This window comes from Drosophila montana, unplaced genomic scaffold (genome assembly GCF_035044405.1).
Source record: "Drosophila montana isolate Dmon_TW-CO22-7 unplaced genomic scaffold, ASM3504440v1 contig_3285_1, whole genome shotgun sequence".
In the NCBI taxonomy this organism is placed as follows: Eukaryota; Metazoa; Arthropoda; class Insecta; order Diptera; family Drosophilidae; genus Drosophila; species Drosophila montana.
Genome location: NW_026998169.1, coordinates 124311 through 149897, shown reverse-complemented (window position 1 = coordinate 149897; position 25587 = coordinate 124311). Strand labels below are relative to the sequence as shown.

The 25587-nt window shown below is 37.5% G+C and overlaps 4 protein-coding genes across 4 annotated transcripts; 2 read left to right on the top strand and 2 right to left on the bottom strand.

The window, feature by feature from the left end:
• Window positions 1-184: 184 nt before the first annotated feature.
• On the bottom strand, window positions 185-13554 carry Ufd4 (ubiquitin fusion-degradation 4-like). Its single transcript, XM_064690795.1, has 8 exons — window positions 13390-13554; window positions 11133-11181; window positions 10543-10682; window positions 8047-9748; window positions 7483-7711; window positions 7206-7424; window positions 744-6303; window positions 185-682 (listed from the first exon to the last, which is right to left on the bottom strand). Exons 3-8 carry the CDS (start codon window positions 10680-10682, stop codon window positions 400-402), a joined length of 8133 nt encoding a protein of 2710 aa, XP_064546865.1. The 5' UTR covers window positions 11133-11181; window positions 13390-13554; the 3' UTR covers window positions 185-399.
• Window positions 13555-14928: 1374 nt separating this feature from the next.
• Window positions 14929-17329, top strand: Mdh1 (malate dehydrogenase 1). The gene is made up of 2 exons (XM_064690778.1): window positions 14929-15049; window positions 16171-17329. Exons 1-2 carry the CDS (start codon window positions 15047-15049, stop codon window positions 17167-17169), a joined length of 1002 nt encoding a protein of 333 aa, XP_064546848.1. The 5' UTR covers window positions 14929-15046; the 3' UTR covers window positions 17170-17329.
• A 1554-nt stretch (window positions 17330-18883) lies between these two features.
• On the top strand, window positions 18884-20041 carry LOC135434266 (uncharacterized). Its single transcript, XM_064690786.1, has one exon. It carries the CDS (start codon window positions 19022-19024, stop codon window positions 19886-19888), a length of 867 nt encoding a protein of 288 aa, XP_064546856.1. The 5' UTR covers window positions 18884-19021; the 3' UTR covers window positions 19889-20041.
• Window positions 20042-21450: 1409 nt separating this feature from the next.
• On the bottom strand, window positions 21451-22563 carry LOC135434265 (ubiquitin thioesterase otubain-like). The gene is made up of 3 exons (XM_064690785.1): window positions 22405-22563; window positions 22053-22352; window positions 21451-21984 (listed from the first exon to the last, which is right to left on the bottom strand). Exons 1-3 carry the CDS (start codon window positions 22477-22479, stop codon window positions 21571-21573), a joined length of 789 nt encoding a protein of 262 aa, XP_064546855.1. The 5' UTR covers window positions 22480-22563; the 3' UTR covers window positions 21451-21570.
• Between the last annotated feature and the right edge of the window lie 3024 nt (window positions 22564-25587).

The following is a 25587-nucleotide window of genomic DNA, read 5'->3' as shown; positions in this document are numbered from 1 at the left end:
GAGGGACAGGGTAAGCGTCCGGAATGGAGTGCGCGTTGAGTTACCGGTAGTCGATGCACATGCGCCACTCCCCAGTCTTTTTCTTGACTAAGACGATTGGAGCGCAGACTACGTGACGGCCCGATGGCACCTGCCTTTGCTCTTTTGTTTGTCCTTTAAGTTTAGCTTTTCTTAGAATCCAATATTTAACATCAAGGCAATTTATTAAAATAAGTAATTATCAGACTAATTTTTTTTTTTTAGTTGAATTTATAACTAAGCAATTATTGTTTTACAATGTTTCGGACATTAATTGCAATTGTTATTTACCAGAACGTTTAGTATTTACATATTTTTAGATTTTTTAAAATATCTAAACCGGTTCAAATTTTAATTAACAATGTAAATAAACATACTTTTTTAATTTAAGTGAAAACCTTTCTCCTTAGTTGCTGTTAATAATCGATCCTTCATTATTTCCTCAGACGGGTAGTCGGGAAGTTTCAAGTAGTGAACACAAGTATTCACTGATGGATAACTTCCTTGTCCAGCATCAACTTTGCGTACTACTGTAAGTCTCGGATGCAAATTGGCCAATCCTCCTGGAGGCAGGCTACTACAGCCAGTAGTAAATTGCAAAAAAGCTTTACGTTCAGTTCCCGATAAGCTTAACAGAACGTTAACAAAACGTAAAAATCCAGGACTAAACAAAAATAATTTAATTAGAAATAAATTAAAATTGAAGTAAGTTATTGAAGCCTTACCTATCTTTGGAGTAACCCAGTTTCGGCTCGGTGTACGCCATTAGATCTTCGCGGTTCCATTGTGGATATTGCTCTCCGCATATCATCATTCTAGCCTCGGATGGGTTAAAAGCGGCTAGTTTAGTCAAAGGAAAAACTTCGCAAAACCCGTCATGGAATGCCTGCATTTGCTTGGCAATACCATCTTGTAACATAAAGTTTAGAAGCAATTCGCAATATGCTTCCAGATTATTTATATTGACTTCAGTTGCATACCCATTTGGAATAAGCTCTGCATATGTGTATCCATATACAGACGAGCTAGGTAAATATGTAAAGGAAAGAGCCAAATCGTCCAGTGATACTTCAATATTATTTTTAGTGCGCAATTTAAGATTCTTAACCATTTCACATTTTTCTTCCACGTTTAGACTTTCATCTAAATCAATTGCTTGCTTGCGCATTAACAAGTCTTGTAATTCAATTAAAAATTGATAGCGCGTCGGATCGATTTCTCTTAGGTTTTCAATGTTTAGAATTCCACTAAACCAGTTGAACTGTGTAAAATCCTCGTTTAAAACTTCAGAATATGTATTTGCAAACTCGGAATCTTTTGAAGCAACTGAGCTCACCATCAGATCTTGGAAATGTGTATTGGCTTTGAGCTTTAAATCATTTCGAGATAATACTTTGTTATGACAAAGTAATTGTAGAAAGGATTTTGATAAGGGCATATCAACAAGTCGCATATCCTGCAAAACTTTAGCTATGAAAACTCCAAAAAACCAAAAATACTTCGATACCTGCTCACATAGTTCTGAATTTTGTGGCAGAGGTGCTGGGAATAATCCATGTTCACGCCTGTTAACATAATAGCCAATTGGTTTCGAAGTATCTTCAATGTTGTGAAATTGTGGTGTATCTTGAGCTTCGCTTAAATCATCGTCACAAAGCCACATACATAAATCCGCTCGTTGAATTTCTGCAGCTACTAAAGCATAGAATTCAAGTGTTGGTCCTAATCCTGTTCCTTCTTCATCCAAAAATTCGACTTCAAGTACAGACTTTCGATTACAATGAGCTTTCATGACTTGAATAGCCCATTTCAGTAAATCCTTATTTCGTGGAACTTTGACCCGCTCGTGCTTTAATCGTCCAACTCGGAAGTCATGTTGATCGTCTCGGCGCGGACTCATAATAGGAATTCTTTGCCGCTCTGTTGTGATATCACGTTGAGATTGTAAGCAAACAATGCTTCTAGATGCTCCAAATGCAGTACAGTTAAAATATAATTGTCTAGTTTCAAATGGGAATAAAAATGGGCAAGACTGATTTAAATCTTCGCACCAATTGGGAAGAGCGTTACTTGAAAGAACGAGAGGATCGTGAATTTGTTGTTGTAATTTATTAGTAATTTTTTTGCTCATGAATAGCTCAGCTGGTAAAAAGGAACTTTTTGGTGAATTGGTGCTCTCAACTCCACATTCAATTTCACATTGATTAAGTGCGTTGATTTGGGTAAGCAATTCGAGAACGTCCTCAACGGAGCATAAAGTATTATCTGTTATGCTCAATCCTCCATGCACTGGAGAATTTGGAGATAATGTAGAAGCTCCGCTTCTAGATGAAACTCCTGGCGTTTTTTGACCTTCTTCTGATTCCATATATGTAGATTCCTTAACTGTTGGAAATGTTTCTCTATAAACAATTGTGTATGTTGGTTCCCATAATTTGCGAAATTTATCGTTTTTATTCATTTGACTATTTTGAAGTAGTTCTTGTACGGCTCGAAATATAGTCCACTCACTATTATCCAAGTCAATTTCAACATCTGGAACTCCTCCCACACCTGGGCCACGCAATTTCAAACCGAGCATTGTCTGATCAGCAGCTATTTGCCCGCTTTGCGGAAAGCTTTCCAAGTTTGTATCTGGCGCACAAATTTCCAAATCAGAAGTTTGATTTACATTTGTACGACCCGGCCTGGGATCGAAAGCAGGTATTAAGGCGGAAAATTGCCTTTTTAAAACAAATTCGTCATCCCATGATTTGCGCTTGCTTACACCTGCCAATCTATTTTCCAAGGATTCATCATCCATAAATGATAAAAGATTTCGCGAAACCATAACTTGCAAAAGTGTGTTTCCCACTTCTTCATATTCATCCTCATTTTCTTCTTCATCATTTTCTTCCTCCATATCATCTTCATCTTCCATGTCGCCTAGCAACGTAGGGGCTCTGCAGCTTTCCAAAAAGTCTTCTAGAGACACTTGTTCACTATCACTCGAAGTCGAAGTTAAGCTCATTGTTAACGTTGGATTAACAGATGATGTTGCCTGTTGACTAACTTTTTTATTTGTTGGATTCGATGATGAAGTGTTGTCTCCATTATTAGACGAGAGACTGGGATAACTTTGCGCTGTGCTTAATAAACCGGAATGAAAATTACTGGATAAAGCCAACTTTACTAAGCTTGTTACCGAGTTGGGTCCTCTGGCAAAAAATGAGCTTGCTCCAACGTTCTGATTACTATGTTCGTTTTTATTAACATTTGTGTTGTTTGACTGATTTCCAATATCGTTGTTGGTATCTTGTGAAGTCCGACGACGCGCAATCGCTGTGAATGTTTCTAATAAACCAGTATGTACTGCCACTTCTGACGTTGATGATACTTCAGAAGATGTCGTTAAGTTGGGCACGCTGATGCTCATTTGGTTAGAGACGGAAACAACATCATTTGAAATTTGTGGATTAATAATGCTGTCGATTTGACCTGGGAAATTTGAAATCTGTGACGTGCTATCTGAACTATCAAGATTTTGGCGAGCTGTAGAGGAATTCACCGCTTCGTTACTCACACCATCCAATGTATCACTTTTTTGAATACTGTCATGTTGTATGAGTACCGAGACCTTTGCATTCCCTTTCGGTTCCGATGACACGTTTGAACGAGGTATGTGTAGTTCATCTGAAGATAGTATGTTATTAGTATTGTTACGTAACATGTCTACACCATCACGCATTTTATCTATGATTTCGCGAGTTTCTGTTGGGAGCTGTGAAACACAATGAGAATTCGATGAATTTATTTGCCTCAAATTTATCAACAGGCCTTTTGCTAAATTGTTGACCGAATTATTAGCATTCATTTTATTGTTTTCTTCAATATAAGGTCTTCGTTTAATATCCTTCGATACGGCAGAAGTACCTTCGCTTGGCTTTGCTCCACTGGTTTCCTTTGAAACTTCAACAATTGACAAGCTCTCTGAAATAGGGGCCAAGTCTGACACATTATTTAAGTTAATTGCTTGCATTGAATTATTAATTGTAGAAAGATCTGCAATGTGCTGTAATTCACGAATTAAGGGTGATGGGATATTCGTTGTAGCTAAGGAAGTTTGATCGGAACTAGCTTCATCGTATTGAGCTTGGGTTTCCTTTTTTAAAGACGTATTCGCTTGGCTTGTTGTAATATGAGTCTTTGCTGATATAAAAACATTTTCTGCAATTGTCTCTACAGTTTGTTTCCAAGCAAGGTTGTCAGCTGAAACAGTTTGATTGGATGCATCTTCTGGGTTCTTATTTATCTCAGTAGCTTCAGGAAGAGATGGGGTGGAACTAGATTTTCGCGATGTTAGCACGTTTGTCTTATCAGTTTTTTTTGGTCCAGGTCCTGAAGCAACTGGTAGAGTTGAATTAACTCCTTCGAAGATCGATACACTCTCTAAGTTTGCTAATTTTAAATCGTATTTGCCTTCAGCACCCATTCGATAGGAATTTCTAACACCATGGTCCCACTTAACATCAATCCAACCATTGTGTATTTCTCCAGTTATAGTACCTTGACACGAACCATCCTGATCATCCCAACGCCAATCAACTCCACGAACTACTCGTGCCCCACTAGTAATATGTTTCAATTGAGCTCGAATTTGGCGTCGCTCACGCCGTGTTTTAGCTTCTGCTTCTTTTATGGTTTTGCCAATATCATCACAAACACCAACGACGCGTCCGTAAATTTCCAGTCCACTTAAACTCAAATAATGTGTCTGACCAGATGCATTTCGACCATTTTGCTGGATCCTAATATGACGATATCCTTTTGTATCATCAGAAGTACAAACAATGGGCCAAGTAGCTGTGCTTCCGGGTTCTGCTAAGCTTTTATCATCAACGTGGCTTATAAGAGTAGTCCAGTTAATACCGTCCTTTGATGCTTGTAAAAGCCAATTTCGTAGTGCAGAACGTCCATATCCACGAGCATGACGTAAGGTGTATGCAGTAGGCACAATACATACTCCAAGGTCGATTGAAAACCAAGCTTTTTTATTATCCTTGGTGTGACAGTTCAGAGAAACGGCATCACGTGACAGTATATCTTCTAGTTTTCCATACGGCAATGTTTTACCCTCTGAACTGGTGACTTGCACAAGACCGTATTGTGCAGGATTTACCCATTCACATGTTCTTCCGTTTGATCCGATGTAATAGATTAAGCCCTCTTCATCGAAATCAAAATTGTATGCAAATGAAATATCTTGTTTCTGTTCACGCAACTTTTTTAAGTATAAAAATGTAGACCGATCAAGGTCATACCATTGTTTAGCGACCATTTTTAGTAAATATTTTGCAAGCTGCCCAACTGTTGCTAGGGGTTCTACCTTTAAAGTGCGACCCGTTCTATCAAAAAGTGTGCTTTCAGAAGCAGCACGTTCCAGTCGAAATCGTAGTCGTTTCTGAAGTATTTGTAGGCCATAACCAGTTCCTGGAGCGTCATACAAAAACAGTGGAAGTTTCTCGGTGCTTTCCAATACAGCAACAAGTTTTTGTATTAATATACTAGCCGTATTTTTCGAATTATATATTTTTGATTCATCGCACTCTCCAAAAATACATTTTTTAAATATATCAATGCGTTCCTTTAGCATTTTATTCGTTTTGCAACGGGACGAATTGAATTCCCAATAGTTATTGGACAAAACTGCAACCAATGCTTGCACAAGGCCTGAAGAGTGCATTTCATATGCACTCACGACGCCATCCTCATGAATTAATTGGGAAAGGTTTGTTAGTGCCGACACTAGGATTTTCGACCAATTGCTATTGCAACACGAACGTTGCTCCTCAATAGCAAAATTAATTTGCTTTACGATAGCAGCTAGTTTTGCAACAGCACCACGCGGTATTACTTGAGCGGACTTAAAATATTTGTTATAAATTTCGCGAGAAACGTTTGACACTTGAACCTTTTGAATGTCTGTCTTTGACTTTGTTCTTTTCTTTTTTTCAGTTGCCCATCCCGAAGCAAAATCTGCACCTAACGACGTTTCCGCTGTGAACGAATGCTTTGTGCCTCTGTTACTTTCAAAGATAAAACCTTGCACATCATCTTGCAATATCGTCACTTGGTGACCTTCGGTGTTGTGAATTTGCAATTGATTTGGTTTGTGTGATTGCAGCACCCAATTTCCCACTACAAGTCTTAACACAGAAACAGTGGGCAATATGGGCTGTGATGGCGTGCCAGGGCTCACGCTGGATCGTGCTCGAACAAGTTTTTCTAGAAACTCACCACGATTTTCTGCAACAAAAATATTATAATTTAAAATTAAACGTCACACTCATCTTAATATTATTTTGGATCTTGTTAATACTCAATACTCAAACTTTTAAGAATACTGAATGGCGATGACCCTTTTTATATCTATTGCCTGTCCGATTTTTGGGTTTAACTGACGAGTCTGGTCTTATTTATTATTTAATTTATCAAGACAGAATTGCAAAGATATTTCTTGATTAAAATATTGGTTGATTGGAAAATAATGCGGGAGTTCGAAAAAGCTTCTTGACAAGTTGGTAGCTCTAGCTATTAAAACCATCAAAATTTGATAAAAAAAAAAGGTTCCGATATCGATTTTTATCGATTGCTTGGAAACGGAACAAGTTTTCAATTATCGGACTTATCGTACTGCGCGGGTACTAGGAGGATCTACGTTTAAAATTATCAGTCTCTCGGTCTTACAGGTTCTGAGATCCTTGCGCTCATACATATTGACGGACGGAGGGACAGCCGGACATGGCTGGATCGAGAATTTATATACTTTATGGAGTCAGAGATGCTTCCTTCTGCCTGTTACATACATTTGCACAAAAACATTATACCCTTTCTGCTCATCTTAAAAATTAGATCGGTTCACAGACTTATTGCATAGTTAAGCAATGATATTTTAACAATAGAATATGAAATTAGAAAACATTGCCTATTTTACGAGTTATTATCTTACTCTCATAATAAGTATATTTCGAGAGCTTTGTTACCTTCTTGATTATTTAATGTACCATCTATTTGACCATCTACGATCTTTGGTTTCTAACGTACATATTATTTAATATAATAATAAGGGTATTATTAGCATAAGTGCTAACTCTGTTAATAGTTTATCCAGCACAGCGCACAGATAAGGAAATATTATTTATATTTACCAGAGCTATCGTTTCCATTTTCTGGACTTCCACTTGAGTACATCGTAGCTAATTTTCCATCAAGTATAAATCGGAACCAGCCATTAGAACCGTTGGAAAGCTCTAACGCGGCAGAATCTGACCAAACATATAAACAATCACGGCCTCGGCATATGCTCCAATCGCGCCAATGATAAGGCTTGCCTTGGAAAATCTCTTTAGCATCCTCAACCAAGTCATCTACAATCAAATATTTCAGACATTTGGTTTCGCTTTAAAGAAGAAGCAATAAACTTACCTGGGGCTGATCTATGGGACATACAAAAGGCTTGTCCTTTTTGTGTTGCGCTCAAATCTGAAGAGCTTGACGGGAATTGAGGTGAGCTATTGCTGTCACCCTGATCCATTAATGCTTGTACTTTGGAAAATACTCCCAGTCTCGCGAAATGCTCAAGAAATTCCTCTTGTGTTTTACACATAAGTTCCTCAATAATGTTGAGAATTATTACGTGCCCATCTTCATCATCCTGCAAAATAAAAGCAATTTATAAATACATTTTAAATTTAACACCATTTTCCAACTAGTGTTTTAATGTGAATAATGCGTTGCGGTAAGAGTGGCCAGAGAATTCTTTTTTTATTTTATTCCTTAGTAAAATTTAAAAGACTTCAAAAATACCCACCGGAAGGGCGAAAACTGGTGAAAGGAGCTTCACATTTTTTTCTTTCTTCACATCTTAAAAGGTAACAGTCTTTGGGTAAGAGCTTAAGTGTTATCAATCTTAAAGACTTGATCTTAGCTGTTATAATACTGTGAACAGTGTATCGGCAAGTCGGATCTAATAAATTTGTAATTGCTTACCTCACTATCCAAAACGCTGGCGATAACTTCAGTTAACAAATTTCCAACACTTTGAGTGGCTCTTGAAGTTGTGGGTTCATCACACTTTTTGCAGATACTTTTAAGGACCGAGGGATGCGCATATTGTACAATTTTTTTAATTAGTCCCAAACTGGCTCGCCGTACACTAGGTAGCATAGAACTCTGAAATGTTTGGCAAAATATGGGCAAGAGTAACTTTAAATAGATAGGTGCCATTTCAGGGTCACCGCGTGGTTCAATCGATGTTTGCATTTGTCCGTCCTTGCTTGCAAGTATATGTCCAGAAGACATCCATTCTCCAGGGGATTGTAAAATAGCGGCAACTTCACGGTGACCATCGTCTGATCTTTCACGTGCTTTATCTAGAGGTGTTTTTCCATCTTCATCACGTAAATCTGGATAAGCTCCAAATTTGAGCAAAATCTTTGCGATACCGGGGCGTCCAAAGCAGGCAGCATAGTGAAGGGATGAACTCCTTTGTCCTTTGTTAACATCTGCTCCCTTTTCACATAAATATTCAACCATCTCTAAGGTTCCAAAAGCAGATGCCCAATTTAATAGAGTCTGCCCTACATCGTCCATACAATTAACATCAACGCCGCATGTTTCGATTGCCTCCTGCAAAGCTTCAGTATCTTTAGATCGTATGCAGTCTATCAATTGGCGATGAGTGCGATCAGTACTGGAGTCGTTTCGTTTTGGTCGCGGAGCCAATTGACTTTGATTGCAGTTCCCGCTTCCCCTGTTTAAGGCCTGACGCCCTTCAAACAGAAGAAGAAGCAATAAATCTGCAAAGCGCATGCAGTCAAGAACGCATCGTTCATCGCCCTTTAAGGCTCTTTCAATTGCATCAGGTAACTGAGACCTTAAAATATCGCGCGTTATTGAAGGTGATCCACGACACAAAGTTGACAAAAGCGAAATTGTTGTGGAAATGGATTGAGGTGATCGAAGTTCACTTGCTTGAATTTTGCCAGCTGCACTAACGGACGATCCAGAAACATTCTCATTTAGTCTGTCTGAGCTCTGGTTTGTTTGAAGAGGTCCATTTATCTTTGATGAAGATAGGGGGTGACTGTTGCCGCTGCCACCTGCATTTTCCAGACGTTTAAGCAATTCCGTAACCAGCCCATATTCAGCAAGGGGAGCGGGATCAATCCATTTCCTTGTGAAGCGGTCAGCCACAGAAGCAAAGCATTTTAGGGCACCATCCGATACTAATGCATCTTCATGTTGTAATAAAGTGCTCAAACTTTCAACGCAATTTTCTATACAAGGTGAATTGGGTTCCACTTTAGTACAGAGACGCGAAACGACAGACATGGCAGAATGTAATGTGTCCTTATGAACTTGGGATCCACAGTCTCGAATAAATGATAAAACACAATTCAAGCCACTGCCTTCAAAAACTGCTCCTGCTTCTCTACTGCAAATAAGTTCAAGAACTTTAATGCATTGCTCTGCAAGATCGCGCGATGTTCGTGATGAAAGATCTGCAACAACTAAACGGTTACAGATGGCTTTAATAGCGCCATCAATTGAAACAATTCTTCGTGTACACTCCGCAGACACATCCAGATAGTATGTTATGGCGCGTGCAGTAACTTCAAGTACATTTTCAGGTGCAAGCTCATCTAAAAATATCTTGCATAGGGCTGGCAAAAATGTACGAGGCGGACAGCTGAAAATATGAAACGAACACAAGGAGTAGGTTAAAAAATAAGTTTATAACACGTATAAATAATAGCCGATTTAAGTTTTCGCGATAAGGAGATTCCCTATATCCATATAAATAATTGTGTTCCTCCTAATTAAGCAGTAGAATGAATTATCTGTTCTCCACTTGTTTTTCTCCAATTCACAATTTGTACTTCTTTATAAGGAGCTAGGCGAGTAAAAACAAATAAGGTACATAAAACACTCACTACAACTGTTTTACCATTGTGATTAATCTTTCCAGAGCTCAGCAAAATGTTTTGCAATGGTGAAGTGAAGTGAAGTTTTCTAAAACTTGTGTTGCCTTTACTTACTCCATTAAGGCAAAGCTTGGTAGCATGAACTTTACGATTTCGACTGTAATGGGCTTTTAGTAGTTTGAGAATCGGCGATAAGATAAACTTCAACCAATTGTAGAACAGATGTAACATATATTCCTGCTACATATTTGCAACACATTGGTGTTCGCATTCAACTCAATTTGCATTTTGCGATTGTATTATGATTATATAATATGAATTATATTAATCCCATGTAATAGACATTTCACCTAGTTGATTATTCCCCAGCTCCAGTCCTAAATGAATATAACATTTTCTTAAATTACGTTTTAACCCATTATTTTTGGCACTGAAAAGTTAAATACGCTAAGACTAAAAACATCATAGGTTTTTAAAAATAAAATGGTGGATGGGTACAAAGTATCTCACAGTCAAATTACTTAAAAAAAGTTTTTTTTGGTAACTAAAAGCAATGTACCTTTCGAAACATCGATCGACATTATCAGACATCAGAAGAAGCATACATAGCTGCTCTAATGCAATTAATTGCATATCTCTTTCATCTCCTTGGCCCATAGACAACCACTCCAGCAACGTTTCTGGATCAACATCGCCCATCTGAAATTAATTAATTAATTATTAATACAAATTTAAAAGTGCTTCAGTCGAAAGATTCCGACTATCGAATACATTGAATCTTTTTTAAGCAAAACAAGATGCAGCTCGAGCTACGCGTTCGCTTTGTTGCAAACATAAACATAACCACTGACAACAATGAATATAATTAGCACACTTGACGGTGGCCCGTCTTACAGCATTAGCGCTGACCATGTACTTTTTAGCTTCTTACTCTTATAGCTTCTGAGATGGACGCGTTCATATATACGGACGAACGGACAGATGGACTTGGCAATTGAGAATATATTTACTTTATAGGGTCACACTTAAGAAATGGGTAAAATGGTATAATGTGACTTTCCTTCAAAAGTTAATAATTCACCCAATACCTGGTCTAGAGGTCCTCTGCTCATTATATTTCATAGTTCGCTTATTTTTTACAATACTTACATTGACTTTTTAATTTCCAATAAAGTACACAATTTGGGGATAGCTATATCTGAAAATACGAGAAATACAAATTAAATAACTTTTATTAAGTAAAAAAATTATTAACCAATATCTATAAATTCATAATACAAAAGCAAGTTTAAGTGCACAAGTCGACAGCGGCCGACCAGAAAATACTACGTATTTGAGCCCGTAGACAAAATTCAAGCTCTCTTTATTACATGTACAAAAATGTATTCTGAACTAACTTTGGAGTTTACAGCTTAAATATGGCATGCAAAAATGTACACATTACACACTTGCGGGTAGAATTTTCCAGTTTCCCGTCTTAGCGTTCACTTTCAGCACATAAGGTAGCTGCAGTAACAATTTCAGCTGCGTAGCTCTTACGGGTTTGCCTGTGCGTTGATCACCAATCAGTCAGTCTGTCAGGACAAACAGTTTTATGTTAAGATATATAGCAAAGCCTAATGAGATTTACACCTATTAATGAGATTTTCTATTTTACGAGCAATCTAGGCAGGAATCCACTAAAAGGAAACAAGTTTTCCCAGATTTGGATATACTATAGAATAACCAACATATTATAATTTGATGCCTTTAGCTTTTACAAGATACAATCAGTAAATGATCTGGGTAACAAGAGGATCTGGTTGCATTTTGCCATATTATAGTCTTAACATAAAAAAATGATTTATTTATATTTTTGCTAGTAGCCAAATTGTAAAGTAAGTTAATACGGAAAATATAAGATGATAAGCGTGAAGACATTATTGTTATTTTTAGTTTTTGCATTTTGTATGCTTTATTTTACATTCTCTTTTATTCCTCACTCATTATTCACTCGCCAGAATCTTAAGAATGGTACACTGAAAAAAGTGGGTACGTTTATAGTTGGATACTATTCAAGAAGCTACATTTCAAATTTGCTGAGTCTGGCCATTAAAACATATGATTTTCTCAAAACTGTATTTCAATATCGATTTTTATCGATTCCCCGGAAATGGGAATAGTTTTCGATTATCGGACTTATCGTACTGCGCGGGCATTAGGAGGATCTACGTTCAAAATTGCAACTCTCTAAATTTTACAGGTTCTGAAATCCTTACGTTTATACATACCGACGGACAGACGGATATGGCAACATCGACTCGGCTTTTGATGCTGATTTAAAATATATATACTTTATGGGGTCTTGGCATTTATAAGTTTCACTATACTCTCTACGTATTTACAATATCTAAACAAAATCGGATTACTTTATCATATAGCTGACATAGGAACGATCGGTTCAAGAGTAGGTTCTGGCATGAAAATCTATTTTGTTTATCAAGATATCCTACGCAAACTAGGCATTTTAGGTTTCACAATGCCCCGAACATGCATGCGAAATCTGATCAACTTTGAAATAATAAATATCCTATTGGTGCCATAGGAGCCATCGGTCGAAAATTAAGTACTTCAAGGGAAAATTTTTTTTATATTGAGATAACTTGGCCAAAATCGATAAGAATCGATTTTGACCATGTCCCGGAATTTATTATAGCTTAAAAACTGTAATTTGGTATATAGCTTCCATATATATAGATTCAGAATATATCACTTTTAGAATGACAACCCCTCCCCGCCCCGCCACAACCAACATCACCATCACTTTCGACATCGACTAATATTAGCATTTTAGTTGCAATGTACATACATACATGTACATGCACAATTATTATCTTAAATCAAAACGTCGTAATTATTTAATATTTCTCGAATCTTCGGAGTATATGATGTGTAATAACGCTCGTGTCGTGAATTAACAGAAAGCTACATACATATGTATGTACATACATATATAATAAAACAAAAGATTATTATACCCACATATGTATTTGTAAGGCTAATATAGGATATTTTGCAAGGAAATCATTGATTTTTCACTTTTAAAACTATTTATTTTAGGGATTGCATTTACTTTACGATTATTTTTCCCATTCTTTACACATTTTAAGTTTTTTTTCGCTTTTCATTTGCTCTGTCAATATGTGCATAAGTGGATTTATGTACATACATTCATACAATTCATATACATACACAACCAGCAATTGCGTTCTTACTTTACATCAATTTTAAGCAAAAGTATATACACATTTTAGTAAGATTTAGTTTTAATAAGTCTGTGACAAGAACTTATTTTATAAAAGGTTTTTATATTTTTAATGCGTTTGCTTCTGTGAGCTCACACAAAGTACGCCAATTGAATAGTTACCTGAAGCAGCATAACTTGGCACTGCATATCTCCGGCCTATGAAAGTTTTTAGCTTTACTTAAATGCACATTTGCAAATTTTTCACAAGTTATTTCAGCATTAAATTTTATAATTTAATATTGCCTAAAATTAAATGTCTATTGAAAACACATAAATATGTTACATACATTCACTTAGAGATGGAAACAATTCGATTTAGATCTACCTGTATCGATTATTTATTCAATGGTAAGGAAATAATGTAACGATTATGAGTATCGCTAAATTACATATATGGTTCTTTTCGATATTAAGCATGTGCTTATCATTCACGATCTTATCGATTCACAAATATATTAGAACTAAATAAAATTTTTTTTTAAAACAACCTTATTCACTATGTGACTTTACACTTGCGATATTCAGTTGTCTCAATAAAACCATACACTTACGTGTATGTTTTGCATTTGGTACTATCGGCATCGTCGATATTTGTTTATTAGGTAATCTAAGTATCGGTAGGTTGGCAAACAAACACGGGGGCCCAAAAAGCGGGAGGATTGCAACGCCACCCACACGATCCACTGTGCTAAGCGTGGAGATGGTTGCTGAGAAAGAGAGAGAGTAGGAGGGGAACGAACCGGGTGCCTTTTGTAATGCCCTTAGCCTTATTTTGCCAAACTTCATCAGCTATGCAGATGGTAAGGCTGCAGCCACGATTTTGATCTTATTGCTCTCCAGATGTACGGCGAGCGAAGTTTAACTTTGGAAGAAAATTAAAAAGATGTACCCGGCCGAAAAAAATATATAAGCCTTAACAATTTATTGTGCCTGTACCGAACTATAAAAAAATGTGTAACATTACTAGTGCCAACATAAATGTTAAAACGTTAAATACATATGAAACTGCTTGTACTAATTGACTGTCTGACTGACTGTTTGGTGATCAACGACAGCCCAAGCCATTTTGGGAAATTCCATGTTGCATATTAATCTGGCAACATTATTCTTAGTCAAAATTTATGTAAAAATGGTACCCTCAAATATCCTATATAGATATAGGTCAAATTTTGCCACCCCCATAACTCGGTTAAAACTTTACCGATTTATATGTGGTTTAGGGTTTTGTTCCTGGTTTGGTCTCGAGATCAATTTGGCATCTTAATCTGGAAACATTATTCTTAGTCAAAACTCATGTAAAAATGGTACCCCCAAATATCCTATATAGACATAGATCAAAACTGCGCGATCTTAACCTCCGAGGAGGTAAGCTCCCACAGAGCTTTTTCGGAAATTTGAATAGGGATAGTGAATACTATACGTATATAGAATAATAAATTAACATTGTGCCATTTAATATGCAATAGTTGCTAATTTATTTTTAAAATTCATATATTTAACAACAAATGGCTGCCATATATAAAGATGTTAGATGTTAGTTGCCAATGTGAACAGCAGTTTCACATCTTCAACAAATTTCATTCGCTTCCCGAAAATGCACTCAGTGTGAATTGATTATCGATTACATTTTTTGATATATCTGGAAAATGTATCGGTAAACTATCGGGAGTCGGTAAAAATGATACATACATCGATTCCAATGTACCTTACATCACTACTCTATATCAATTATTGTAGAAGGTTTAATTTTTCGGTTGAAGAGACAATATTATAAATAATGGTAAGATTAAACTATAAAATCTAAATTAACACAGATATTTTTATAAAGACATACCCAACATACATAAATAATATGCAATTGCTTGAATTTAGTTAATTAAAACAAATAACATTCATTTGACCTTATTTATTCTAAATAACAAATACAAGCAAAGTCTTCATATTTAAAAACGGAGCTTTTTGACAAATCTCACACATTGAATGTCATATAAATATATTATATGCATGTATTTGTATTATATATGTATGTATAAAAAGACATAAAAGCATTATAACTACTTAGGGTAGATATTATTTATGTAAGAGTTAAAATATTAATTACAAACCTTTGAACCTAAGAAGCGATTTGTGATCCAAGAAGCAGAAAATAATAGATTTAACCTTTATGTATGTATGTATGTATGTATGTATATTTTTAGTTCTATCAACGTCCGGCCAAATAATCTCAATTTACTGAATACTCGCTAAATACTAAATATTAATTATATATTCGTTAACATTCGTGTCCTCTATGCTAATATACTACATAGCACACGGCAACAAATTGCTAATGTAACATAATTTATCAGGTAGACTTACAAATCGACCAAAAATGTATTTTCAAGTCGGCTTTATCACGGAGAATCGGTATATTTTGCAGCCTAGTGCGAGGCACCAAGTTTGGAACAAAGATTGCGTATGACCTCTAAAGATTGAGAAACTCATTTGGGGTCATGCGAACGCAGTAATTAAGAAAATTTCAATTCTTTCATTATCTATTTGTGCTTATCATAATAATTACTTTGTTTTTGAAAAGTCAAAATATGATTATTTAATGCCATATTTAAACAAGGCTCTTCTGCTTTACTCTCATTTATTTGATATATGATTATTATCTCCTAGTTATATTAGTAGTGGGTATATTGCAGAATCAGTATGCCGGTCTCTGTTTAAGAGTATTTTAATTTATTCAAGTTGAGCTTATGACTGTTACCAAAAAGATAGCTTAATGATTAAGCATTGTATCTAAATAGATTATGCAAGCCCTTAGTTGATATTGAAAAGATCCAACATGTGCATATAGCAAGAAATGTGTTAAGTAATCTTTATAATAATATTATTTCTGTCTCTTAATTTTGACAGGCTGAACCGATTCGTGTTGTTGTTACCGGCGCTGCTGGCCAAATAGCTTATTCCTTGCTCTACATGATTGCACGAGGAGAAGTTTTTGGAAAGGACCAACCGCTTATTTTGCATCTCCTCGATATTCCACCAATGGTGGGAGTCCTAGAAGGTGTTGTGATGGAACTTGCCGATTGCGCATTGCCTCTATTGCGCAAAGTTGTGCCTACAACGGACCCACTAGAAGGATTCAAAGATGTTTCCGCAGCTTTTCTTGTGGGTGCTATGCCCCGCAAGGAGGGAATGGAACGCAAAGATTTGCTATCCGCTAACGTGAAAATATTCAAAGTACAAGGGGAAGCTCTTGACAAGGTGGCGAAAAAAGACGTTAAAGTGCTTGTTGTTGGAAATCCAGCGAATACCAATGCGTTAGTTTGCGCCAACTACGCACCATCGATTCCACGCGAAAACTTCTCAGCCATGACTCGCCTTGACCAAAATCGTGCAGCATCACAGATCGCTAATAAGTTGGGTGTTCCAATTACTAATGTTAGTAATATAATAATCTGGGGTAATCATTCCTCTACGCAATACCCGGATGCTAGCCAAGGAAAAATACTGATCAACAATGAATGGAAATCCATCGTTGATGCACTTGGCGATAATGCCTATCTAGAGGGCCAATTTATTGAGACCGTTCAAAAACGTGGCGCAGCTGTTATTGCAGCCCGCAAAATGTCATCAGCCATGTCAGCAGCAAAGGCTGCCTGCGACCATATGCATGACTGGTGGAATGGCACCGCCCCAGGAAAATTTGTTTCCATGGGTGTGTTTTCAGATGGCAGCTATAACTCGCCGAAGGACGTGGTCTTTTCATTTCCAGTAGAGATTAAAAACAAGCAATGGAAAATAGTTGAAAACCTATCCGTTAGTAGTTTTGCACGGACAAAGTTGGATTTGACTGGTAAGGAATTGCAGGAGGAAAAAAATGAAGCATTGTCCGTATTGGATTCGAATTGACTAGCCGGCGGAGGGGACTCAAAATTGTAGGGAGCTTCTCTGCCAATTGCATATTTTGTGTTTGTTTGACAGCTATTTTACGTGTTATGCATTTATAAAATGTTTATACAATGTTTGTAAATAATATAAAAAAATAAAAATATTCCATGCTACGTAATAATTAGTTTTTTTAATTTTAATTGTACGCATCATCAAGGCTTAAGCGATTTTGTATAAAAACAGTTATATTTAACGCGTGAGTGCTGGTTTCAATGCTGACAGACTAGGATACACCAAATACTACAAGATCCCTTCATATTCAGATTCTACTCCGCGCTTTGGAAAAGGAACACCAACTACGTTTTATATTATTTTTCAATACCCTGCACACAGTTTATATTGCATTCTAAAATGGTGTTTCCCTTTGTCAGGAAACAGCATTAAGGCTACAGTTCCTAGGACACAAAAATATATATGACTCGCATTTGCCACCCAAGAATGTATCCAATAAATATACAAAAAGATCTTTGAAAATGATTTTGAAGCCGATCGGATGGTAAACAGAAATGTTTCAATCAAACGGTTTTCGCGATTTTCTCAAACATGCGGGTGGAATTTCCCGAAACCCCGTCTTAACGTGCACCTTCATCACATAAGGTAACTACAGTGAAAATTTCAATTTCCTAGCTCTTACAGTTTGGCCTGTGCGTTGATCACCAATCAGTCAGTCAGTCAGGACAAACAACTTTATATATATAACAAGCATTTTGCATATAAGGAATACAAGTATTATATATGTGTGCGCGGGTGTGTGTGTGTTAGTGTATGCATGCATGTAAGTATCCACTTACATACATACATATGTATATATGTATGCATGCATGTTTATTTTCTTATACCAAACGCAGACCAAGCTTATTTGTCGCTGTGCTGCAAATTTAAATAAAACGAATTTCTACCAAGTGCTCTACTCCTCGATTCTCAAGAATTCAACTGGGCTCTGCAGTTTTGCATTTTTAGCTAGTAGTGTAGGGTTTATACATATGTTTATATGTATGTATGTACGTTTGTACATATATATGTATGCATGAATGTATGTATGCATTTATGTACATATGTATGCATGTATGTACATATGTATGTATTTATATGTACGTATGTAAACAAAAAGTGTCATACAAGTGTTTTTCGCGCTTTTCCACACATGCGAGTGGAATTTCACGAAACACCGTCTTACCGCGCACCTTTATCACATAAGGTAACTACAGTGAAAATTTCAGGCTCCCAATCAGTCAGTCAGTCAGAACAAACTGTTTTATATATAGAGATAAATATGTATTCCATATTATGTCTTGTGTATATCGGCAATCGATAAGAATCGATACAAATCCTGTAAGCCATTTCGTATGCTTTAAGAGCTATAGTCCCCAAACTTGACATGCAGCTTGTAGAATACGTATATATGGCTGAAATATCTTTAATTTTTAAGCTATGGCTACCCATAAGTAAAAAAAAATCCATTAAAACCACCAATTCAGGCCACAATTTTAAAGCAATAAAATAATATAGTTTGGATTTTTCAGAGAAGCTCTGTTATCTAATTTGTTATCATAAGCTTGTAAAACATGATGTGACGTTAATACGTAATTATAAAGGCTTCCAAGTGGGAACGACTTGAAAATTTTAATACTAATATATAAACGTTTACCAACACTTTTGAAAAAATTGTAAATAATAGAGTAAGAAAAAGTTTTATGCTAAAGTAAAGTGTCATTGTATCAAATATTCGCGGAAAGGTCCATCTAAATCAGCCTTGGAAGTGATTATATTATATTATTTTGTTCAATAAAATAGGCAAAGACATTAAAGAAAAATGTCAACAGAGGAGCTGCCAGCTGATTTGGATAAGCTAAAAATAACTCCAAAAGATGAACAACAAAAATTATGTGATAGAAATCCATTTTATACTCCAATTGAAATTTCGAATAATCAGACAAATGAGGCACCTATTCAATGTACAAAACAAACAATTCATCGTAAAATGCGTCGAATCCGACGAAGGTCCGAAAGCAACATGGATGACTTTCAATGTAAAAAATCAGATGCTCCAGTTGCTGCGGATAGTTTTGAAATTGTGAATCATCTACGCTGCCTGCCCGGAGTGAATAAACTACAATTGAAAAGAAGCAATATTGCCCCATCGAAAAGAAATCTGCTGCGCGAGCCTGTATTGCGGATCGCACACGACAATCTACATACGAAATGCGGGCTTGGTACCCGTGTCCGTCGAACGATTCCCTTAAGTTTCGATGACAGAAATCACACAAATTTTCATAAGCCTCGAACAAATATTTGCATTAAATCCAGTGTAAATGGCATTTGCAGCTTTCGGGATCTAATAAGTGAATGTAATATCTTGCTCGATGAGTCGAAATCCAAGAAGAAAACTATGGACAACACCTGGCACCTATCCAAAAACTTCATGCTATGCCAAAAAAGAGGAGCATCAGCACAAAAGGGTAATGGAATTGGTCACAAACCCAACTTACGTGACCAAGCTAGCCTTCCCTCAAGTTCAAGTTCCAGACTCTCATGCTCCCAGGAGGCAAGCAACAATGCACACAACTCCAACTCGAGGAATTGCGACGATGTCACAATTGTTGAGCTGGCCAGCTATTTCGACACCATGGTGCACATTCCTAAGAAGATGTCGACGATGGCGGAAATGATGTATATTTAGGGATTGGCACTGCCAAAATGTTGTTGGATTTACATTTGTGAATATTTTAACTTGTATATATTAAGAAAATATTTGAATGAGTGTCATTAGGCTAAAACTAAGCGTTATGAAATGTACATGCGTATTCTGATTAAATTATAGATATAGAAAATATTTAGTAAAACGATTTAAAATGAATCTTTGATTTGAAACATAAAACTGAAGTTTTCTTCGTTCAATCTTTGTTCGAACTTATTCATCTATAAATGGGAGCTATAAATAATAAATATTTTCAGTAATGAGATTTTGTTTTTAAATGTTTTTTAAAGCCCTTTTATACCTAGAATCCATTGAAAATTGTTAGAAAGGGATCTGTTTTCACTCTTTGGAAGCCATCCCTAATCTTCCAAAATAACAAATTAGTTTTTAAGCTGGTTCCTTGCCCTTTAGTACTTACATCTATGTTGGAATTATGTTATAATTATGAAAATTAAATTAGGATCAGACCATAAACGCATGAGCTATTAGGGAACACATTTTCCACGGTGTGGAGCAACTGAAGATACATAGTTATAGGGTATACTGTCATAGAAGATATACTGAACTAGTCATTCGAAAATGTATTATCCAGAACTTTTAGCAATGCTGAACTCTCCCCTCGGATGATTGCATGATGTTAAGAGTCTGATCCGCAACGCGTTCCATCTGGCCAAGCTCATACTCATTAATGGTGTGACAGTAAGCTACCTTTAAGTTGGCGTCGGCATGCAGGCGCCTGTCTAGATAATCTAACCGCTTCAGTGAGCCTCGATATCACTCCAGATCTGATCCAGACGGTATAAAAAGGGTAAACGTTCAAGATACCTTCTACCTTTATGGGCTCTTTATGAAGGAGAGGAGGAGAGGAGATCTAGATCTAGAGGAGATCTTGGATCTAGATTTCTGCATCGTGAGTCCGACTCGAGAAGCAAGTTTTGTATCGGTTCTGAGATCGAGGCGTCATATATACGGACGTGGCTGGATCGACTAACTATTGCTGCTGACCAAGAATATATACACTTTAAGGGTTCGGAGATCCTGCCTTCTGCCTGTTACATACATTTACGCAAAGCCATTTTACCTTTTTTACCCATTTTCAATGGGTTCGGTTCAGGGTATAAAAATACACAAACTTTACACGCCTTCATTCACTAATATAATTTATTAGACAAATTAAGAATTAGAACATTACGTTTAAAACTAGGCTGAAAGGATACCGAAATTATAGCGATCCAACAAAGATATAGAATATTTCCCACTATGTAAATAAAAAGCAAAACTTTCGTGGCTTTATATTGCCTGAAGATGGTAAGTGCATAAGGTAGGCTCTATGAGATAAATAATTTGATATCCTTTCAATTTTGGGTCCGTATGCTTCCAAAATCAGAACACAGAGCCACGGCGAACGGAATCTCTGAAGGCAGGTTGGCGGCTGACTTTCTTCCTCGCAACATTATTATAAATAACAAGGCGATTTGGGTATTCGCCTGGGACACCTTATAAAACAGAATCTCAGTCAGAACCAATAGTAAGAATAGTTCATGTGAAGTTAGGTTATATTATATTTCTTAATTGACTAAAGTCTAAAGCAGTGTTATGGACTATATATGCTTACAGTCGTACACATATGTATTTGCATTGGGAAAATTTATACACTGTCAACTTCAGTTTGGATATAATATATCATAATGCCCTGGTCTATAGATAAGATAAACTTTCGGCTCTGATCCTTCAGGAAAATCATGCGCTTTAACCTGATCACCTTCACCCCTGTCCAGGTACTCAACTCGCACACCTACTCCCAGCGCTGTGCAGAGTGCGATGATATGTATGTGGTCTGATTCCTTGTACATGGGCTCGACTTCTTGATGACGAAACTCTTCAATGGAGAAGTCGCCCTCTATAAAATGTTGATAAAAGTCTGCATCTTCCTGCAGTTTGCCTGATGTTATAAGACGCAAATAGACAACTACATAATCGGAATATCCCTGATCGTTAAATACTGTATGCAGTTCAGCCTTAACTTTTCCTGTTGTTTCACAATCCTTTGGACAAACGCGCCTTATAACATCCATGAACTGGTATGAAAAAACAACATGCAAAAATAATGACTATTATTATATTGTATAGCACAAAATTCACTTACTGTTTCATGAAAGTCTTCCAATGTAAAACTGGGGAAGCCAAGTTGTACAAGCTTGTCCTTAGAAGCTTCGGCAAGCTTTTGAAATTCTTGGTAAGCACTGTAGTTGGTGATCAAATACTCTAAATATGAATAAGCAAATGCTCTGAAAAAACAATTTCCATCGGGACGAGTCCGTCGAATAAATTTGTATTTTTTAGATAACTCTTGAATCTTATCGGTAAAGATTTCGTCGCCATTATATTCCTCCTGTAAACAAGTCAGCGGCAGTTGCTCACTCACAAGAGGAGTTGTATCGCTGATCTAAAACCAATTGAGTTGTACATTAAACATTGAGAGACACTGCTGTCCTTACCTCTTTTTCTATTTCTCGCTGCTGTTGTATGATTAATTCGTCGCGATTGGCGTCATACTGCTCAATAGATTCCATAATTTTCAAAGGCAATATTTTCCCAAATATCACAATTGAATTCGTTGTGTGGACATAAAAAAAACACCATAATGGATTAGTAGGGCCGTTAGAAAGAACCTAAAAAATACTTCATAAAAAATACTAAATTAAATATTCTAATAGGGGGATGCCACTGTTTCTATTGGTTAACACATCCTAAGCAGATGTGTTTGGTGGTATAAGAGCTAAATTACACAATTGAATTAAATTCTTTTATTAAAGGTGATCACTTAAACCGTTCCATTCCAGCATTCTGTTTAACAGATGAGATCTTAATATTCAAGGTATAGCTCTATGTATAAGTTAATAATTATTAAATTCACTAATCCTTAAACAGACCATAAAATAAATGGGACGCAACCGGCAAAGTTTTAAAATTTTAAGGATTAAAATAAAAATAATAGTAACATTTGTTGCATAGCACAAGCTTCCAGCCGCACATAAAATTTATATCCAAAAGGCAAATAAAAAACACTAGATAAACATACACAAATAAAATAGGGAATATATTTTATAATAATATATCGAGTATATAAATTGTAAAAAATAAATAATTGACTCAAGTAACTATCAAATTCAAATTAAAAAAAAAAGAAAAAGAGAAAGAGACAACTATACTGGCACCATTTCGAGAAACGTACGGACAACATTGACGGCTGAGAGTATTTCACAACATAGCGCATCGCGTCCTGGATGGACGTCCGTTGCAAAATGCTCAAAGTATTCGAGCAGGAAGTGACAACAGAGGATATAGGCAAGCAGTTGAAGGCGTGTAAAATTTTGAGGGACGAAAGTACATTGCGGTACTGTTGGAATGTGCAGCGTAGTAGGCAGACATGGCCACAAGTGATGTCATAGAATTCATTATGTCCGGGTGCGCTGATTTATAACGAGTTGGCAGCTGTTTAATTGATACAATTATGAGTTTCGTTTGGAAGAAAAAGCTGAAGCCAGTCGATAACATGGATTAGGTGGACGACCTTTCCCAATGTGGGGAAAATTTATTTGCCAAATTGTCTTTTTTTTCTTGAAGACTAGGGGAGGTGAGACGCGGGGTGAACCCCCATCGAGGAGGAAGAGCAGCCATCTACATCCGGAGCTGAGGGAGCTCCTGCGGTCGGAACTGGTACTCTTCAAGGGTCTTCAGGGTATGCTTCGCATATCGTGGAGCATGAAGGATGACAAGCCATTGAAGCAAAGATACTACCCGAAGAATCCGGCCATGCAGAGGGTGATAGAGGCAGGTAGATGAGCTGATCCTGACAGGTGTCATCGCGCCGTCGCGTAGTCCACACAGCGCGCCAATCATCTTAGTCAAGAAAAAAAATTGAGAAAGGGCGCATGTGCATAGGCTTCCGGATCAATCACATACTTGAGCGGTTGCAACTTGCCCGATTCATCGCTACCCTAGATTGGGAATGCATTCTAATGGCGGGTGATGCTAGTTGGACGACATTGAAAATTTTGACCTTCCAGCGAGCGCCTACCTAGACAGTATCGTCATGATAGGAGCGACAGGAGAACAACACGACGAGAATTTGAGGGAGGTTTGCCGCCGGTTGAGGGCGGCCAACCCTAGGCTGAATAAAATAGCATACGCGAGTCGGATGTTGTTGATGGCTGGCGATCGGACGTTTGCAAATCTGTCGCGTGTGCCTGTGCTCAGAGCTCTTCCCCGGCATAGCATCCAGAACCCTGCTCTGCACCCCTTAAGAAGCGAATGCAATACGCCAGCCAGCCTTCAGGAACCGCTGGTCAGTTATCTAAAGGTTAACTCTTAAAAACGGAGAGGGACAACACTATTGGTCGAAGAAAGGAAAAGCATCACAAAAAATCCGAAATCCATCATTGCTGGTGAAAGATCCACTACTCCCAGCGCCTCCTCGACAAATGGCAAAAGATATGTTCCACTTGCGCCCCTGGTGGACGCCCCTGTCATCGAAGACGACGATATGGAAACTGCCGATGAAGCTCGGCTGCCTCCAGCTCAACCTAATGTTCCGATGAAGGTCCACAAGCCATGGCCCATAACACTTCGACCAGGCACTTGACCCAGATGTCTACGAGCTCAAGGTGTCTTTCCCGGCCGTGAGGATCTACGTAAAAGATTCAGACCCTCACAGAGCCATTATTCGCAAGCTCACAAGTATACCTGTAGCTGCAGCTTATCTACCACCAAAATTTCCCTGGAATCAAGCTGGATTCATTGTTTATTGTCTTCAATGCAAAACACGCCTGTGTTTGTGGTTAAGCTACCGAGCTTACAGCAGAGGCATTGCGCTGCACAAAGCACTCACCAGCTGCTCAGCCCAAGTCCTGGCCACCGGACCCACTTACCGTACAATTGGCAAACTACCCCATCGTGAAAAATATGACCTCTCATCCGACCATCCTTCACTCCCTGCATCCGTCTCTTCGCCTGCTCGAAGGATCCCAAGAAAGCGCAGTCGGAAATACAACGTTTTAAGGCTGACCTAAGGCTAGCATGATTTATCTAAGCATTCAGATCTTGACAGCCGAGGATGCCGACGTTGCAGTTTAAACCCTGTTGGACCAAGTACATGCCGACGCTGCCAGCACAAATGTACGCCTACAACACACACCGCCGCTTCCCCTATCGTTAAAGGCCTTCTTTTCCTGAAAAAGCGACTGATCAAGGAGTACGTCCGTACCCAGGACCACAGGACAGGATCTATTGACGTATCGCCAACAGGGTCAAGAAGAAGTTGACGGTTTTGAAAACAAAAGCGACTGACACCATTCTGGAGGAGGGAAAACAACAAAGCCCCTTGGGAAGATCGTTCGGATAACCAGACAACCAAGCAACTGCCTTACAAAGCGGTGATTTTTCTCAGTGCCATCTTAAATACCGCCCTTCGGCTATGTCACTTTCCAGTAGTCTAGAAGAACAAACAATTCATTACGCTGTACATGAGCGGAAAGCCCCCTAATCAGCTTGAATCATAGCGCCCCATCAGCCTTCTGCCTGCCTTCGGCAAGATTCTGGAAAGATGCATCCTTAAAAGGATCCTGAATACACGGGGATCAATCCCAAAGTTCCGGTTTGTGTTCCGACTCAAGCGTGGT

Coding starts and splice junctions, on each gene's coding strand:
- Ufd4 (XM_064690795.1), bottom strand. CDS start 10,682: ATGGGCGATGTTGATCCAGAAACGTTGCTGGAGTGGTTGTCTATGGGC. Junction 6,304..7,205: donor AAATGGAAACGATAGCTCTG/GTAAATATAAAT, acceptor TTTTTGTTGCAG/AAAATCGTGGTGAGTTTCTA. Junction 683..743: donor CTGGGTTACTCCAAAGATAG/GTAAGGCTTCAA, acceptor ATTTTTGTTTAG/TCCTGGATTTTTACGTTTTG.
- LOC135434266 (XM_064690786.1), top strand. CDS start 19,022: ATGTCAACAGAGGAGCTGCCAGCTGATTTGGATAAGCTAAAAATAACT.
- LOC135434265 (XM_064690785.1), bottom strand. CDS start 22,479: ATGGAATCTATTGAGCAGTATGACGCCAATCGCGACGAATTAATCATA. Junction 22,353..22,404: donor AGCGAGAAATAGAAAAAGAG/GTAAGGACAGCA, acceptor AATTGGTTTTAG/ATCAGCGATACAACTCCTCT. Junction 21,985..22,052: donor TGGAAGACTTTCATGAAACA/GTAAGTGAATTT, acceptor TTTTCATACCAG/TTCATGGATGTTATAAGGCG.